This window comes from Rhinatrema bivittatum, chromosome 15 (genome assembly GCF_901001135.1).
Source record: "Rhinatrema bivittatum chromosome 15, aRhiBiv1.1, whole genome shotgun sequence".
Taxonomy (NCBI): Eukaryota; Metazoa; Chordata; class Amphibia; order Gymnophiona; family Rhinatrematidae; genus Rhinatrema; species Rhinatrema bivittatum.
Window position 1 is genome coordinate 62,496,858 of NC_042629.1, and position 17,008 is coordinate 62,513,865.

Sequence of the window (17,008 nt, forward strand, 5' to 3'; positions counted from 1 at the left end):
ACCTCTGCCACCATGCATTAACATAATATTTCTCACTCTCCTGCTGGTTGTCTTCCTTCTTTCCAGACCCCTCTCTACCCCTCCCTTCAGAATCCCCCTATCTCTCTTCCCCACCACCAACCAGCATTCACCTTCACCAATGGTGGTGGCTCCAGGCTCCTGCTCCTACCAATAGCATTGCTATCGCGTAGCCCTTGCGCACCGCAGGTCTGCATCAGCGCGGAGCCAGAGAACCTGCTGGGAAGTGGCTCCGGTGGAGAGGGAGGAGCCATTCCAAACAGCGCGTCACGGCGGCAGCATTGGCTGGGTGGGAGGAGGCGGGACATAGAGGCGTATGGTTTATAGCTGCTCGAGAGGGCGGGACTTGTAGCGCCGCATCCGTGGCACTGGAGGATAAGGGGGGGGGGGGGGTGTTGTAGGATCGTCTGCAGTGTCTGAAGGTGCTCAAAGACTGTTCCTGCAGCTCTTCGATGGGCATAAAATTAGGTAAAATCCAGGAGTTTATAGATGAAAATTAAAAATACCCAAGAGGCTTTCACTAGACGTGGGTTGGGGACTGAAGCCACCCAGGACAGATCATAACGATTCAATGCCCAATCGACAGGCGTGAAGGAGATACCGCAGTGCTAGATCCATTCTGCAAATAATGATGCAGTTAGGACTGGCTCAGCTTTTGACTTGCACTTCCATTGAACAAAAGAGCCATGCTGGGTCAGATCAGTGGTCCATCGAGCCCAGCGTCCGGTCTGGGTCACTTGGAAGGGTACAGTATCTGGCTGATCCCTTCCCAGATGTAGGAGGTGGTGAACCCTTATGCCTGCCAAGCCCATAATGGACCTGCCCTCCAGAAACTTGCCCAAACCATTTTTTTTCAAACCCAACTGTGTAAACTTGGACCTAATTGGTGCAAGGCAACCACCTACATGTAAACGTGCACCTGCGTTGGCCACGTGAAAGAAGATCTTTGCCTGCATACCCATCCCTACTGGTGCAGAGAGAGAAAACCTCAGTGCTTTCTGCTGTATCCCACCTGCTTACTGAGTTGGTCACAGGCATCCTCTGCGTGCTTTCGCTGCTACTAGCACGCGTGCCCGCTCCTACTTGTGCCAAACATTCTGCCAGGTGTCCGCACACGCAGCCAGCCGTATAGGTGCAAAGCTTGGTTGCTTGCGCACTTCTTTGCCCAGCTGTTTTTCAATGCCTTTTTCAAGGTGGCACTGGATGTTGCGCGCACGCTGCCTGTCTGCCAGCTGCCTGCATGCCCAGACTTGCTGGCCTGAGGCCGACAGCCTCCTCGCACTCTGTCTGCCATGGATGCCGCCAAGCTCGTACGCATCCACTGCCAATGGTGCTCGCTGCCACTCGTGTGAGAAAGCTGGCGTGGAAAGGTTGGCAGAGGGAAGAAATGCACAAGGAACCAGCCATCCACGTTTCCCCTCGTGCCGGGTGTTGATCTCTCTTCCTGTGCTTGGGGGAGGTTTCAAACGGGTCCTGATGTTGGTAACTCTTAGGGTGCTGCTGTGCCAGGGGTTTCTTTGTAACCCTGCCAGCAGTAACACGGGCTGAGGAGAGGATGCGGTGACAGTGGCAAGGGTCAGACTTTGTATTATCCTAGGGAAAAGCAGTGCTTTAAATATGGATGGAAAGTGGACCTTACCTTATTTTATTTATTCACATGTGTAATCCGCCCTTTCCCCCAAATGGGGGCTGTAGAACAGGAGGTCACGGTATGAGGCTCCGAGAGTAACAGGAGAAAATATTTCTTCCCACAAAGTGGCCTCCCAGGAAGAGGTACTGGATGCAGAACCAGTATCCGAATTTAAGAGGGACCGGGATAGGCGCGGGGGCTCCTTAGCGGTGCAGAAGTGAAGATGAAAGCAGAAACCAAGCGGACTCTTGGGATACAATGGGAAGGGCTTCTGGACAGATGAGATGAGCCCTGCGGGCTTTTCCTGCGGTCACATTCTGTGTTCCCTCCTGTGACTGTCTTTACCGCCCTACGCTATACGCACCACACTTTTGCTAACCCAGTGGGTGATAAAGTGGACTGCACATTAGAATTATGGCCCTGGAGAGATGGTCCGGCTTTGCTTGGATAATGGAGACCGAAATACCCTCTCGCGCCTGGAGGTGGACCTCCGGGGCAGAGATTAGGCATGTCGGCTGAGCACGACTTGAGGGAAGCTTTCACGGCCCCCGCCGTGCTGTGTGCGTCGTAGACTGTTGTTTATCACGACACGTGCGCGCACGTGAGGGTGGTCTGCACAGCTGTCGTGTCTGTCCTGTGCCTGTCGCGAAGGTAAATGCAGGACTTCAGTTTCCGGCCTTTCAAAATCCGGCACCGTTTATGAATGCCCGATTCATTAGAAAATTAAATCCTACTTTCAGCTGCCTCGCCCTCGGGGCTGGTGATCTGCTGTTTCATAGGTGTGTGGCAAGCTGAGGCCCTGGCTGGAGAGAGAAGGGGGTAGTGCAGGCAGGGTTTTCCCACCCTGATCAGAAGCTGTTGGAGGCCTGACTTCATCCCGGCCGCATGAGGAACCTGGCACAGCTCCCTATTGGCATTTACAGACGACATGCAATGCCAACTCCGGCTTCTCAGCCTTTTTATGGCTGGCTTTCCCATTCAGGCAGCCCGGACTGATTAACTACCTTTTATGTCTCCATCAGATCCTTTTGTTCCTTGCCTGGCCATCCTGTAATAATACAGTCCCATGAGTTAGCACAGGAAAGTGCTGCACGGACAGATTCCTTCCTCCTCCGTCCCCATGCCCCAGTGGGAATGCTTCAGAGAGGCAGTCTGCAGAGCTGTAAACCGACCTTCGCTGGGCGCTTTGTGTGTAATTAAGCCCCTTGCAGCATCCTGGGGACTTTTTCAGAGGCTGAATTTGGGAAGGTGAAATGTAAATGTTGGTTCTCCCAGTTACCGTGAACTCGAATCCAGATCTCTGTCTGTGAAGGGATGGTTACAGGTCATGAGCCGAGCCAGTGATGATTAAAATAAGTCTGTTTTGCTGTCTGGGTATGTCTGGTTGCTGGTGTGAATGGTATGGTAGGAAAATGTGTGCCTGAAGAGGCTGGATGAAGGCTGAGCCAAGGCTAGTAAAAGCCAGGCCTACCTAAGGAGGCATCTTGGCATGCAGCTGTAAGGCTGGAGCAGATTTAGGATTGGGAAGTCCGGCGAAACGCGTGGAGCAGGGCTGGAGTTAGGGCAGAAGCAAGGTCAGATGAGCAGAGATCCCAGAGGACGTTGTTACAGTTCCTCCCTGTATGTACTATCGCCAGTAAGGGCACGCCCGGTGCTGAATTGTTGGGAGCTTCCGCGGGCGAGTCTAACCACCTGGCAGACTGCAAGGTAATATTCCCAGGCCTTTCCCAGCCTCCCTATCTCCTGTGGCTCTTCTTGCAGCTTCCTGGCCTCTGCTTTCCAGGGTTACTGGTTCAGGCCTGCTCATTCCTGCAATTTGCACATTGATAAACTAGTTTCAATTCACCAGCAGCCCATCCTCTGGTTTCTGAAGTTACTGTCCATGCAAACCCTACTTTTTATACACACAAAAGGCATGGCCAACGGAGCCCGCTGTGATCACCAGGCTGCTAGCCTCATTTGTGGACATCGGTGATTTGTGAAGCTAAGAAAAACCCAGACAGTTGACGTCATAAATATCAGCAGATAACCGAAGCATGCTTTATTATTTTCTGTGCCTTAAACAGTTCTTTTAGCTAAGAAGGTTAGAACTGCCCATAAACGACCCTGAATCAACTTAAATGACGCTACGCAGGTGGTGGCGTAGCATTAGAAGCCTGCTACTCCGGTTTTTTTTTAATGAACAACTTGGGCAGTCTTCTGACAATTAAAGAATTTTATTATCGAGAGGAGTAAAGGAAAAGAAACTCAGAAAAGTAAATGTAAAAGCCCTGCGTAGTCATTTTCTGAGGTGCTGGAGTCCGATCTCCACCAGCTGCCTGCAAAGTAGCAGAGAAGGGGGATGCCAGTCCAGCGTTTCTCTCTCCTAACCAAACCTTTTATACCGTTCTCAGCTCTGTCACGCCCGTTTCCCCATTGCCCTTATTTCTCGCACTTCTCAAATTTGTAACCAAGAGCTTTTAATTATAATGAGGGATTCTGGTTTCAGGTGGTTCAACACTGCAAATTTTGGTGTTTATTTTCCAGCTAATTCTTCGAGGGGACCAAAAATGGCCGCTTTTTTTTTTTTTTTTTAGCAGCATAGATACTATTGGGTTCCTTTCTGGTTGAATCAAATACATATATTTGTGCAGCTGAGGAGTCATTAGTGTGGAAAACAAAGCAGAGAATTCAAGGTAGGCAAAAGAGAGGGTGAGACAATACTAGGGGAAGTGGTATTTATGTTCAACAATCATTTTTATATTGCATTTTTATACCTTTTTTTTTTTTGCATCAGGGGGTGTTTTATTAGGGTTTATTGGTTAAAACCTGAAATCAGAAGCCCTAATTTATAATTGTCATTATGAGCCATTCTTCGACAAATACGCAGAATGGTTTATGGCGAACACATTAATGATTTAAACAAATATTTTTTAAAATCCATATAAAAATTTTTAAAAAAAATGCACATAAGCACTTTGTAAACTTCCAGTTAAAGAACACCTCCCCCATGGTGATAGCAGTAAGGAGCGACACAATAACTGAAACGAATGGGGGGGCGGAGGAGCTGCTGCGGGGACAACACAAACAGCAGCTCTGTTGTTCCTCGTGCCGCTGTTGTTGCCTGCATCTTGGTCCAGAGGTTTTCCTGCCGCTGCTTCTCTCTGCCCTGCAGCAGCAGCGGCACGGATGCTATCACAGGGCCGGGAGACGGGAACAAGAAGAGCGGGAAGGTTACTAGATATCCGGGGAGAGATTCTAGGAGCATCCAGGAAAAGCAGGAATACAAATCTCCATTGTTGCAGTGGGGGGTTAAAAGCAGGACCGAATTTAGTCTGTTGGGATAAAATGTCGCCAGCTGGCAGACTTGTACCTGCCTGGAGCCCTGGGCCTGGTTCTCGGAATGGCACAGCACTACCCTGCAGCTATAGCTTTACCACTCCATAATGCTGGTTTTATGGGTTCTGTAACATCTGGGGCAGCTGTGAGATCTCCATGGGGGTTTGTGTTTCATGGCCGTCGTCAGAGTTGCACAATGTGTGATGTGTTTCCAGTGACCTGATAGGGATTTTTCAGATGTTTTCTCTAAATGACTTTTTTTTTTTTTTGGCAGTTTTTGTAATGTCTTTCTAGCTGGAGGAAAAGTCCGTCAGCATGCTGAGCCAAAGAAGTTCCTCCTTGCTGGCAGGGAGGTCGGGACCTAGCCTGCACCGTACCAACCCACCGCATCGGCCCACAGGCTTCTTGCCACAAAAAAAAAAATGAACTTTACGCCTTGCTTGAAATAAAAAAGGCCGATGCCGAGCCAGCTGTGTCACTCAGGCTGTGCGCTGGGCTTCACCTGCGGTTTGGGCTGCAGCGTTTTGCATTTGGTCAGATGTTTGGCTCGGGCTGTGGTGCTAGAGGCCGGGTCGACCGTGTGGCTCGGGCTGTGGCACCGCCTGGAGGGGCAGGAGCCTTGGGTTTTGAGTCTTGGGTGGGGAGGGCTGGCTCTCACCACGGAGATGATTCTGCCTGAGCCACCAGGTCAGGAGGGAAGGTGGTGACCACGATGATGGCAATCTCTGAGGGCAAACCAAATGGCTCTGTAAAGGTTCGGTCTTGGAGGAGCCTTCTCCCTCCGGCTCATGAAGGGTGAGCGAAGCTGCGGTCGTCCGCAGGGAAGGGAGGGAGTTAAAGACGAGGGAAGCAGCAATGCCAGGAACGGGAGACTGCGTCTTAGTTGGCACAGGGAAAGAATCTTTAGTTTTAAAATGTATGGCCATGCCTGTGATATGGATATATGCTCTATATTTATATAAATTTGTAACTCGCCTGTCCACCACTCCTAGGCGATGTGCAAATTACACACTGCATAATCATAAAAATATATCAACATAAAAACCAGTTAAAATGACAGCAATAAAACACGACTAAAAGGTTATGCAGAAACACGACTAAAACCATGTTATAAGAACAAGGTGAATAAAAAGTCAGTTACATTATACATAAACACGTTATGATGACATAAAATAGCTGCGGCCTTGGTAAGCCTGGTTAAATACAATGCTCCAATATATCGACTGCTGATGAAATAGGAAAAAGAAATGTGTACTCCTGTATGAAATATTATCTGGCTAAAAAATAGTAACATAAAAAGCTGGGCTCAGCTGGTCGATTACTCTTCGTCAAAAGCCTTTACCTTTTTCTGTGAAAGATTTTACGTATAATGCAGACCCAATGCCATCGGGCAAACCGTTCCATCTAATGTTGAGTCTTGTTGGCCCTGTCAAAGCTGCTGCATCTTCCCTGACGCTGTCTCCTCCCCAGGCAGATTCCTCCCCCCGTCCCGTTTGCTTGAGGCCTGCTCGGGACACCCTCTCAGGTCTGTGGTTTTTAGTTTGTCCGGTGACAATGGTCTGAAATCCCTGTTTCTGTTGCCTTGTCATGCTGTATGGTTTGTTTTTTTTTTTTGCCATTTTAGGAATGCAGTTTTCAGGGGGGGGGGGGGGGAAGGGGAGGAGAGGAAGCTTATTGTGGTATTTCTGGTCTTTTAATTCTCAGAGGGAAATCTCTCGGCCCCCTGGGGGTCGGTGAACATTGTACCTGGTTTTCCTTAGCAGGGCAGGGTATTAACTATTCACTCTTTTCTGCACCAGTCCTGATTATAGGGAGGCTCTGCTGGGGAGGGGGGTGAGTGCTCTCAGTTTTATGCAAAGGGCAGGAGCGATCAACGAGTGAGGGGCACCAGAGGCGGAAAGCTGGAGAACTGATGAATCTCTCCACCACCCTAAAAAAAAACGTTTCCTGCAGTATCAAAAGCACCTTGTGACCTGCATCCCGATGTCCTCTGCTCAGTTTTTTCAGTTTTTTTTTTATATAAAGCCACTGTGTAAATTCTAATCGTTAGTGATGTTAACATGAATGTCCTATGCAGTGGGTGTTTTATACCGATCTCTGCTGTTTCTGGGGCACCAGGTTTTATTTTTGGTGGGGATGAGTTGAAACGAAACAAAAAAAACGTTTTGATGTGCTGGAAAACGAAGGCCCTGCTGTCACAGATCCTCCTGGATCTCTGATTTCCCCCCCCCCCCCCCCCTTCCATACCCAGTCACTGCGGTCCCTTTGCGTCTGTCCTGTGCGTGCGTGACGCTTGCTCCTCTCTTTGGGTCCTGTGGCCTCTGCTAGGAGTCCGGTCCAGGCGTCGGGCGGCCTTCCCGTGGAAAAGTGATTTTTCTCACATTCCGCTTCTTCCACAGACTTCGTACGATGACCTCTTGGCCTTGAGCTTTTCATTCTGTGGCAAATGCTTCCTTTTTTTAATATCTTCAGCCCCGCTAGATACTCAGTAACTTTGCTGGGTTAATATTGCAATCTGTTCTCACCGTCCATTAGCCCTGTCTGTAGGTAAAATTGCTGGATTTGGCGTGAGATTTGTGACTGCAAACAGTGAACTTTGAAACCCATCTTTTAATTTAAGTAGCACTTTATTTTGGCATGAAGCTCTGATCAGCCTTCATACAGGTGACTGGAAATGGAGAGCTGGTGGGCAGCATCGGAAGATAGGAGTTCAGGTGTGGGCAACTCCGGTCCTCGAGTGCCGAAAATTAGGCCTGGTTTTCAAGGTGGCCAAAACGAATACGCAGGAGGGAGAGATCTGCATACAATATGGGCAGTCCGTGTAAATGCCCTCCATTCCTAGTCGTTGTGGATATCCTGAAAACCGGATCCGTTTGCCGCACGTGCAGACCGTGGTTGCGCCTTTTTCGAGTCCCCGCTTTGAATGAGCCCCCATCCCGTCAGTCTCTTGGTTCAGTGAAGGTAGAACAGGTAGCCTTCGGGACAGGGAAGTCCCCTTCCTCGGGCAGCGTGGAGCTCGTGTCTCGCGGCGATGTGATGTTCAAATCCCGGCACACGCCGGCCAGACACGACTTGATGCATCATAACGCGCCCACAACCCAGGGAAGGACAGGGGGTGGGCCTCGGCTCTTCTAGTTTGGTAAAGTCATGATGCCGAGTGCCCTCCCCTCCTCCTCCTCCTCCAAAAGATTGAAGAACTGGGGGGAGGTGGGGGCCACGGACACCGCACTTCCTGGCTTGCTGGTTCCGCTCCCTCCCTGTGGGCTCCCGCAATCCCAAGTGATGTCGGACATTTGGCACAAGGCTGCCACCGCAGGGTAGGGTCCGGGCTGCCTGCCCTCCCCCCCTAGGAGAGCAGTGCTAATTGGTGCACCCATCTACACATTAATGGACACATTTCAGCAAAGCTGGCTGCGAGAGTTTGCTATTTAAAGTAAAACTAAATTAAAAAAAAAAAAAGGACTGGTTCAGTGAATGTGGTGAAAAAGGTGACTTTTGCCATTTTTTTGCCCTGCTCGATGAAACCTTTTCCAGTTACGTTCTTAATTTGTCCAAGTAAAATTGGTGGAAGCGGAGACTTTTTGCTTTTTTTTTTTCTGCAGAGGCCTAGTTATAGCCACTTTCACTTCTCTCGCTGGACATATGGAAATAAGACGGCAGGAAACCGAGCACCCAGCCTGTCTACTCTGCCCATTCACGCAGCAGCTCGGCTTTTCAATCCCTCCCCTCAGAGACCCCACTGAATTCAGACCCTGTCCTTATCTCCACCACCTCTGGGGGGGGAGGGGGGCCATGCCATGCAGGCACCACCCTCTCTTGCTCCTGAACCTACCCCCTTTCACCCTCATCCCGTGACCCCCTCATTCCAGAGTCTCCTTTCCCTGGAGAGCGACCCACCTCCTGTGCATTGAAACCTCGGCTGTTTCTCTGACTTGCCATATCTCTCCTGTCTCACCTTTCCTCTAGGCCTAGGGTATAGGAAAAGGGGAATTAGATTCAGGCAGCAACCAACAAGGACATTGAATTTTATGGTCTGGGGAAACAAATAAGCATGGGGGTAACTCGCTGGTGTGGCGGTTACTACCCTTAACCAATAAGCCTGAAACTTTTGATGTAACTCCAACATTGCTCTCTGCTTCAACGGCAAGAGGTGATGAAGACTTGGACTCGAACAGCAACCAACAAAGGCCCTGGCTTTGATGGTCTGGGAAACTGATAAGTATGGGGGAGACCTGTGCGGCGCGGCAGATGTTACCATAAGCTCGCTGGGCAGACTGGATGGACCATTTGGTCCTTTTCTGCCGTCATTTCCATGTTTCTGGGTTTTAGATCTGTATGCCTGTCCGCATATGCTTTACAACGAAGATCACTGACCATTTTAGTAGCCATGATCTGGACCGACTCCATCCTGTTTATAGCCTTGAGAAGGCTGGCCTCTGGTGTCATCTGGTGGCCTGCGTGTGCCACTGTAGGGTTTTGAAGGTGTTTTGGTGGTGGGTGACGTTAAAAGCGCGTTGCCGCTTCACAAACCGCCTGCCTTCCCCTTTCTCTTCTCTAGTGCTCCACCCGTGGCCTTGCTGGTTAATAATTGTGCACGAGTCTGGCAGGGGCTGATTACCAAAGGCTGATGGCTCTCCTCCTTCAGGGAGAGGGTTAGAAAGCTGCTTTAGCAAGGCAAAGGCTTCAGGTATGATTGTTCCCAGCGAGGATCAGGAGAACTCTAGGGTCGGCGACTAAAAGATTTCAAATAGCAGAACTTTGTAGTCAGATTTCTGATAAGTATTGCCAAGTATTACTACTTACTGGGTGTCCTTGGAGGGTGATCTTTTCTTTTAAAAATGACAGGAAACTGTTTCCGTACAGAGGTCACGTTATCTCCACTCAGGTGCCTGCCTGGTGGCCAAGAATATTCCTTGGTGGTTCTTGTGCTCTTTCACTGTCATAATTCATGCACGTCTAGTAGTTTTTTGGGATTTTTTTTATGGTGTTAAAACTTTAGCTCACGTTTTGGCTTGCATCCATCAGGTTGCGCATGCCTCAAAGGTTCTGGATGAAGTCTCCTTCCCCGATGACACAGAGTCGGATGCCCGCCCCGGAAAGCCCAGGTGGGGCTACACTGACCTGTCCGACGATGAGGACCTCCTGGCAGATGAAGCTTCTGGAGGTAGGCGGGGCCTTCCATATGCAATGCATGGGGGATGGAAGGCATGGGGTGGGTCCTGTTAAAAATAAAACCCCTTGAAGCCAGTTTCACTCCCTGCAGTGGGCTCTGATCTGCATCCTCTCGAGCCGCTGATTTTTACTGACAGCAAGCTACGGTGTGGCAAATCAGTCCCATAACTCTGGTGACCGACTGTTCATTTTCCTATCTGAGAAGCAGAACGTTTTGCAGGCTTCGTATATAGTCCCAGCTTGCCAAGGATGGACAACCCTTGTATAAAGGTTTTCTCTGAGATTTTTTTTTTTTGGAAGAGGTGAAGTGAAAATGAAGGATGTGTTGTAAAACCCCAGGTTAGGAGCATTGGCCGTAATGAGGGTCCCTGAAGGACAGAGGAGAGAGCCTGCTTTCTGCCCTTTGCCACTGCCGCTCCGTTTTTAGATCAAGATTTTGGTGACGTTTTTGTGAACATTTTTTCCCCCCCCCCCCCCCCATTTCTGAATTATTAAAGTAATGTGGTTGCCGGGTTAGCCCACTTACAAATAAAGGGCAACCAACAAGTGGTGGGTGGGCTAACCGAATACATCTGGGTCTGCTTCTAGGGAGCGATGCTCTCTCCATCAGGTCGGCGCATGATGAGTCACAGATGATGGTGCAATGTACAATAGCAGCGCAACTTTCACTGCAAAGTGTGCAGGTTCCTTTTTACCTGCAGACTTTACGTCAATTTTCAAAGGAAAATCTCTATCCCTGAGGCATTTTTTCAAATAGAGACTGCACGTACAGATTGGCACCGGCTATTTGCTTGGGCACTTTATTTATTTTTTCAGATAAATATATGTGCATGTGTTTGGAAATGCACACACACAACCCACGTAAGTGCAGCCTCCTCCTCCTCCTCCAGCCTCGCTCCTGGGAGTGCCTCCTCTCACCGTGGGTAAAGTTAGGTTCCCAGCACAGCTACGTGCACAATTTTATCTGCAGATAAGGGCGGGGACGTTTCAAAGACCCCCCCCCCCCCCGCCAAGTCCATGTGGGCTGCTGCAGAGTTAGCAGTCACAGCCCTCTGCGACCCCCCCCCCCCCCCAGGGGAAGGACCCCCAGCTATTGTGCAACAGCGACATCTACTGGGCGGGCTTAACAGCCCCATTAGTGCTTGCTTCCGAAGTGGACGGGATGGGGGAGGGGAAGGGTCCTTTGCTTCACAGCCCTGGGCTTCTCGCTACGTTAGTTCAGCTGAGGGAAATGGATTAAAAAATATGGGGAACCGACCGCTCCCCCATCACCAGGCTCCAGGGTAATGAAGGGTTTAGCCCCAGCCGGGGGCAGGATCTGAATGAGCTGCGGGGCCAGCCGCTTTCCTCCTCCTCCTCCTCCTCATTTTCCTCGCTTGGCCTTTTTCACAGGCTTTCTTTCTGCAGATCTTCTCTTGAGCTCCTCGTGCTGTATTTCTACCTTCCGTCTTATCGGGGTGACAGCCACACGGGGTTTGATGGGGATCAGCCCAGCAAAACCGTGATGGTGGGTGGTGGCCGGCGGGAGAGACCCTGGGTTTTGGCTTATCATCCCCTTCGTTGTTTGTTATAATGCGGGTCTTGTTACCAGCGCAGTTCTCGGGCAAATTATAGGAAATTCTTTCCTAATGAATCCTCAAGCCTTTGGGCGTCCCTCTTCCCCCATCCCCCCCCCCCCCCCCCGGTCTGGATTCCGGGGTAACCACAATATGCAGGTTACGTGGAAACACGCACAGGAGGGATCTGTAGGCGAATCTGCGTATTTTTGGGCCTATCCTGAAAAGCAGGCCTGCTCTGGGTGGGGGGGGGGGGGGGGGAAGGAGCTTGAGATCTGCTGTTGCGTTGAGCACGCGGCGTTCCTTTGAACTCCCCCAGCCCTTGTGTTAGAAATGTGAGCCTCCTAGGGCAGTGTGGCCCTCGGGACCCGCAGGCTTGCTGCTTTGCTCACGCTGAACCCCGCTGGCTTTGTTGTGAATTTTTCAGATGGCGAAGTTCAGGTTGGCAGCGCGGATGGGGGGAGCGGAGAACCTCCTCTGACAGAAGGAACGCTGGCCAGTCCAACGCCCTTGCCGGAAGCAAGACCTCCCGCTACAGGTGCGTAGCATTCGGGTTTCCCTTGGTTATGTGGTGCCACGCTCTGCTCTGGATAGAATAAACACTGCAAAATATTTTTTTCCCTAATCTTCCGACTGTATAAAGATAGTCTAGATTTGATTTGTAGGGGGGGGGGGGGGGAGGGGCGCTATCGGCACTTCCTGACTGGGGGAACCCCTGTCCCTTACTGTCGTGCTTCCCAGTACTGCTCGGTTGCAGCTGGAGTGTAGCCCAGCTGCTTCCAGGCTGCACAGATCTGTACCTAGCCAGGCTGAAAGGGAGGCCACAGGCCCACGGTGTCTGCCCACGTTCTAAATTACCTACAGAACTCCCTGTGTGGTGGTGATGGAGAAGAAAGTCCAAACTCGTCTTGGCCGTGTGCTTCTGGGGGTATTCCTGAAATTGATGTCCTCGCCCTCGGGTGCGGAGGATGGGTTCAAGTCTTTTTTTTTTTTTCTGGACAGAGTGGAAGTATTAGCATCGGATCCCCTGCTCCCTGAAGACGTAGGGACCACTTTCTTCTTCCTTGCTGTCCCCTCTCTGAGTAAAGAGGCCCTTCCCCCGAAGCTGGAGGAATTCCCCCTTTTGGTTTTGTTTATTGTTCCTAGGAGGGAAAGGTCCCTGAAGGATTCCTGGATACGTTTTGCACCGGTTAATTAAATTCCTCTTTGTGAACTCTTTCAGCGCATGCAAATCCCTGTATTCTCCCTATTAGCTCCGAGGCCCTTCTTTGTAACTCGTGTAACATTTCGCATGGGGCTTTTGGAGGCTGGGCGGCCAAAATGGAACCTTGGGTACTCAAAATGTAGCCCAATGAAGGTCTCTACGGTGTTTGCTCCTTGCGTCCAGCTTTGGCTGCTTCCGCCTTGGTTTGTGCACCCTTCAGTGTTTCTTATCTACTAATCTACCAAGTTCCTTTTTACTGGTGTTTGCTCTCAAGCACTGCCCCTTTCAAAGTTCGTTGTACCTGCTTTATACCTGCACTCCACGTAGATTGCCCCATGCTTGTCCATGTTGAATCACATCCCCACCGTTCCTCTGCTTGGTGGCACAAGGTTTCGGTAGCCCTCTGTTGGGCCCCCTAGTCTGGTACTTCACCAACGCTTGCGTCGGGGCTCGCTGAGCAGCAGTGGGATTTTGAAAGTTTCCATGCAGCTGTTGATGCTTCAGATCCCCCGTCTTTGTGATCCATTTGTTTAGGCATTTCCTGAATTTGTGCTACCAAGCAGATTTATCAGCTGTGTACTAAGGGTTCGTGGAATGTACAATGCCAGCGGGTTTTGCAGAATTTTTTGCACCAGATCTAGCGATCACGGCAATGATCATGGCGCCATATAATTTTCAAGGCAGGCACGGAACGTGCTTGATCAGCTCCCTGTGTATCCAGGAGTGAAACACAAGCACTGGCGTAGGATTAGAGAACATTTTACAGAGGGTGACTTTTTGAGCCATTTCTTAAAGTCTGGAGCAAGAAGAGAGAGATGGGAAAGTGGAAGTAAGGATAAAGAAAAGGGCGTGGGAGGGAACATGAGGTGGATTCTTGGACATAAGTAAGGTCCAATATTGTGGAAAGTTTGAGGTGAAAAATACAGGGAACATCCCAATGGTCAAAACAAACAAAAAAACCCCAAACAATATTGGAATTCAAGAAAGCAGGGACAAGTGGAGATGATCCTTAGCTGCAGGGAAATGAGGGTAAATCATTAGAATCAAGCAAGGTCCATGGTACTATAAAGGGAAGATAAAACTGGGCATATTGTGGGCTTTATCTGATGTCTTGTTCTGTGTTTCTGTTGGCAGGAGGGAAGGGGAGAGGCTGTTAAGAGATTGACTGGTTGAATGCTGATTGTTGTTCTCTTGTTGAGTCCTGCCCTGTTCGTGCATACGTTGGTCCCTGGTGTATGACATCAAGGGAGATGATCCTGATAGGCCCCTACAGGGGTCATTTTGACTTTTCTCGAGGGCTGGAAGTTCAAACGAGTGGGATTTCCAGCATTATACAGGGTATTTACCAAAAAAGCCGGCATTACTTGCCGTTGCTTCTGTTTGTGGAAGAATGTTACTTGCAGCCTTGCTTCTGGTGTCGCTGAATACTTGAGACAGACGAGCAATAAACAGATTAGTGAAAAAATGTGAGGTCTGGTGGAGATTCCCTGCACGTGGATGATGCCCTAAACCCATGGTGGATGTGTATAACATAACCAGGTTTTATAAATCCTTTTCGCTAGAAACATAGGCTGTTTTCGTTTTGTTTGCTGATTTGTTCTCTGCTCTCCTGCTTAATGAAGCTACTGCTTGTTAGAGGAGGGGGAAGTGGGCGGGGGGTGTTGAGGTGGCCAGTATTATACAGACACCTCATGCATTCAGAAGTGATGAAACTGGAGTGGAAAAATGAGCCTTGAACTAAGTGCCACCAGGATGTGTCATCCTGGGCTCGTCCTTTCGTTGCAAGTTGTCTGTTCTGCCAGTGTTCATCAACAGGATAAGGGACCCACGGTAGAAAAGCTCACCTGGCGTGGAAACAACTTTTTTATGATGAAAGACCAGGGCGCTGTCAGTTTTCAGATGATCTGGAGGTAACTGAGCCTATTTCGGTGGGACCGGGGGTGATATTTTGACAGCCCTCTAGTGTCTCTGAGGTTTGCCCCCCCCCCCATCGATTTATTCAATCCGTCGTGCTTGGCATCGGGTTCTCTCTGCCTTCAGTTAAGCGTGACGAGAGAATCGTTGAAGCTAGCGCACATGACGTAAAACTGATGAAAACGAAGAATGACCTGAACGATGCTGGAAAGTTTTTGGGTGGGCAAAGTCAAGTGATTCTTACCTGCTGACAATGCGCATTTACTTATTTCAGTGATTTCTAACCCGCCCCGTTGCCAGGCATCTGTTCTGGGCAGTTTGCAATATAACATAGACATTGTAAAATGGAGACACGCAGGATGCATGTACGTGAATCCCGGAGGGCAGGCAGTAATGTGACGAGTTCCGTGCTGTGGCGTTCTCTTGGAATCGGGTATTAATACTTAGCAGCAGCGGGAGGGAGGTTCTCCCCTTCCTCCTTGCTTGGATAGTATGCTCCTGCATTGCACGGCTGCGTGCTCTGCAAATACTGGATTTACTTTTGGGGCATATGAGAAGGTATGAACTTGGTAGCGGAATCAACAAAGAACGTTCATCACAATTATAAACAGACACAGTCCTGCGGCAGCCTTGCTGGTTAGGGTGCTGCCTGGAATTGGACTGTATCTCTGCAACTGTTCCTCTGGTGCTTCTGGTATGGCAAGGCAGAGGGGCCAGTACACCCTACCCTTCCTTCCAAGAAACTGAGGGTTTGCTCTGATGTGTGTTGGCCAATTAAGGCCACATTGGTTTGTGGTCAATGATGCCTGGGGTGGATCTGTTTTCTGGAGGCCTGGTGACTGCCTTTTGACCACTGAGTTCCTGGTTTGGTCTGGCTCTGTGCACTGGCAGGAATAGCAAGATCTGTTTAGGGTTGAGAAGCTCTGTGGAAGGCTGTGACCCTAGAGCATGACCTCTCATTAGGTTAACACGTTGTAGGGAGAGTTGAAATGTGACACCCCAGTTGAATACACAATAATGCTGGTCCGCAATGATGGGTGATGGTCTTGTTGATTATTTTTTTGTGATTATGTGTGTATTTCACACGAGGGTTTAGTTTTTTGTAGTGAGAGTAGACACCCTGCTGGCTATAATCTCCTGGGTTATATCTAATGCAGCCCAAATGCTTTCCATCCAAACTGTTCATTCTGGATTGCTGTTAGGTAGGTAATGAGTTACCTGTCACATTGTGTGCTCAGGGTCATGAAGGTGGAGGGAAGCTCAAAAGGAATGTGAGAAACTACGTTCACTCTGAGACATCTGGATCACGCTTCCAGGAGAGGTGAGAGGAGACAAAACCATGGCAGAATCCAAGCATGCACAGAGGAAGGGAGGAGACCACAGGTCAAATAAGACCCCTGACATCATGGAAGGCAGGGCACATTCAGACAAGAGTTGGGTGGCCCAAGAGGATTTTTTTTTTCCTGCCAACCTCTTCTGTGTTTCCATGTTTTACTCTGTCGCTGGCCTAGCTCCTTGCCATCGTGAGGTGTTGATCGTGCCCTGTCCTGACTGAGGTTTTTGAAATCCCCCTTCTTGACCTTCAAATGCAAAGGCCATTCAATGTACACCAGCCCTCAAGTTTTAGCTCCCGTGCTCAGTATGGAAAATGGGTAAATTGGAAAGTATTTAAACTTGTTTAGAGAGACCAGTATAATAAATACATGGATGTAGGCTGTGACTTATAGAATGAAACTTTTATCTAGGTCTGGCAGGCCTCACATACTGCAATATTTATGTAATAAAACTGCTTATCCACCGTTCTGAGCGGGTAACTAGAAGTCCTAGCACAAATGCAGGCGCTCTCGTAGCTGGGTCTGTCTGGCAGGATCTCTCTGTATGGTTGCACACAGGTTGGAAAAGGTTCTCCATGAGCAGCACAGAGGCTGGACTGGCCGTGCTATAATGATTAGCCCATGGGCTGTCATATTACTTGACACTTTTGGGATCCACACCTGGGAGAGACCCAAGGAGAATTACACAGGAGCCACCACCAGTAGTAGATACTGGAGTTCAGTTTTGGGGTAGATGATGACCCCCCCCCCCCCCCATCTTGGTGACTGCTAGGGATGTGCATTTGTTTAAAACAACTGAGGCATTGTCAACGAAATTGCCGATTTTTGTTTCGTTTCATTGGAACAAAAGAAAAACTGCCAA

The 17,008-nt window shown here is 49.6% G+C and overlaps 1 protein-coding gene across 18 annotated transcripts in view; it reads left to right on the forward strand.

The window, feature by feature from the left end:
* The window catches only part of HSPG2 (heparan sulfate proteoglycan 2), a 266,429-nt gene that overhangs the window by 60,750 nt on the left and 188,671 nt on the right, over nucleotides 1-17,008 (forward strand). For all 18 annotated transcript variants that reach the window (XM_029578876.1, XM_029578880.1, XM_029578878.1 and 15 more), the window contains exons 2-3: nucleotides 9,992-10,130; nucleotides 12,122-12,232. In XM_029578876.1, coding sequence (XP_029434736.1) covers nucleotides 9,992-10,130; nucleotides 12,122-12,232 — 250 coding nt within the window. The remainder of the gene's footprint in view (nucleotides 1-9,991; nucleotides 10,131-12,121; nucleotides 12,233-17,008) is intronic.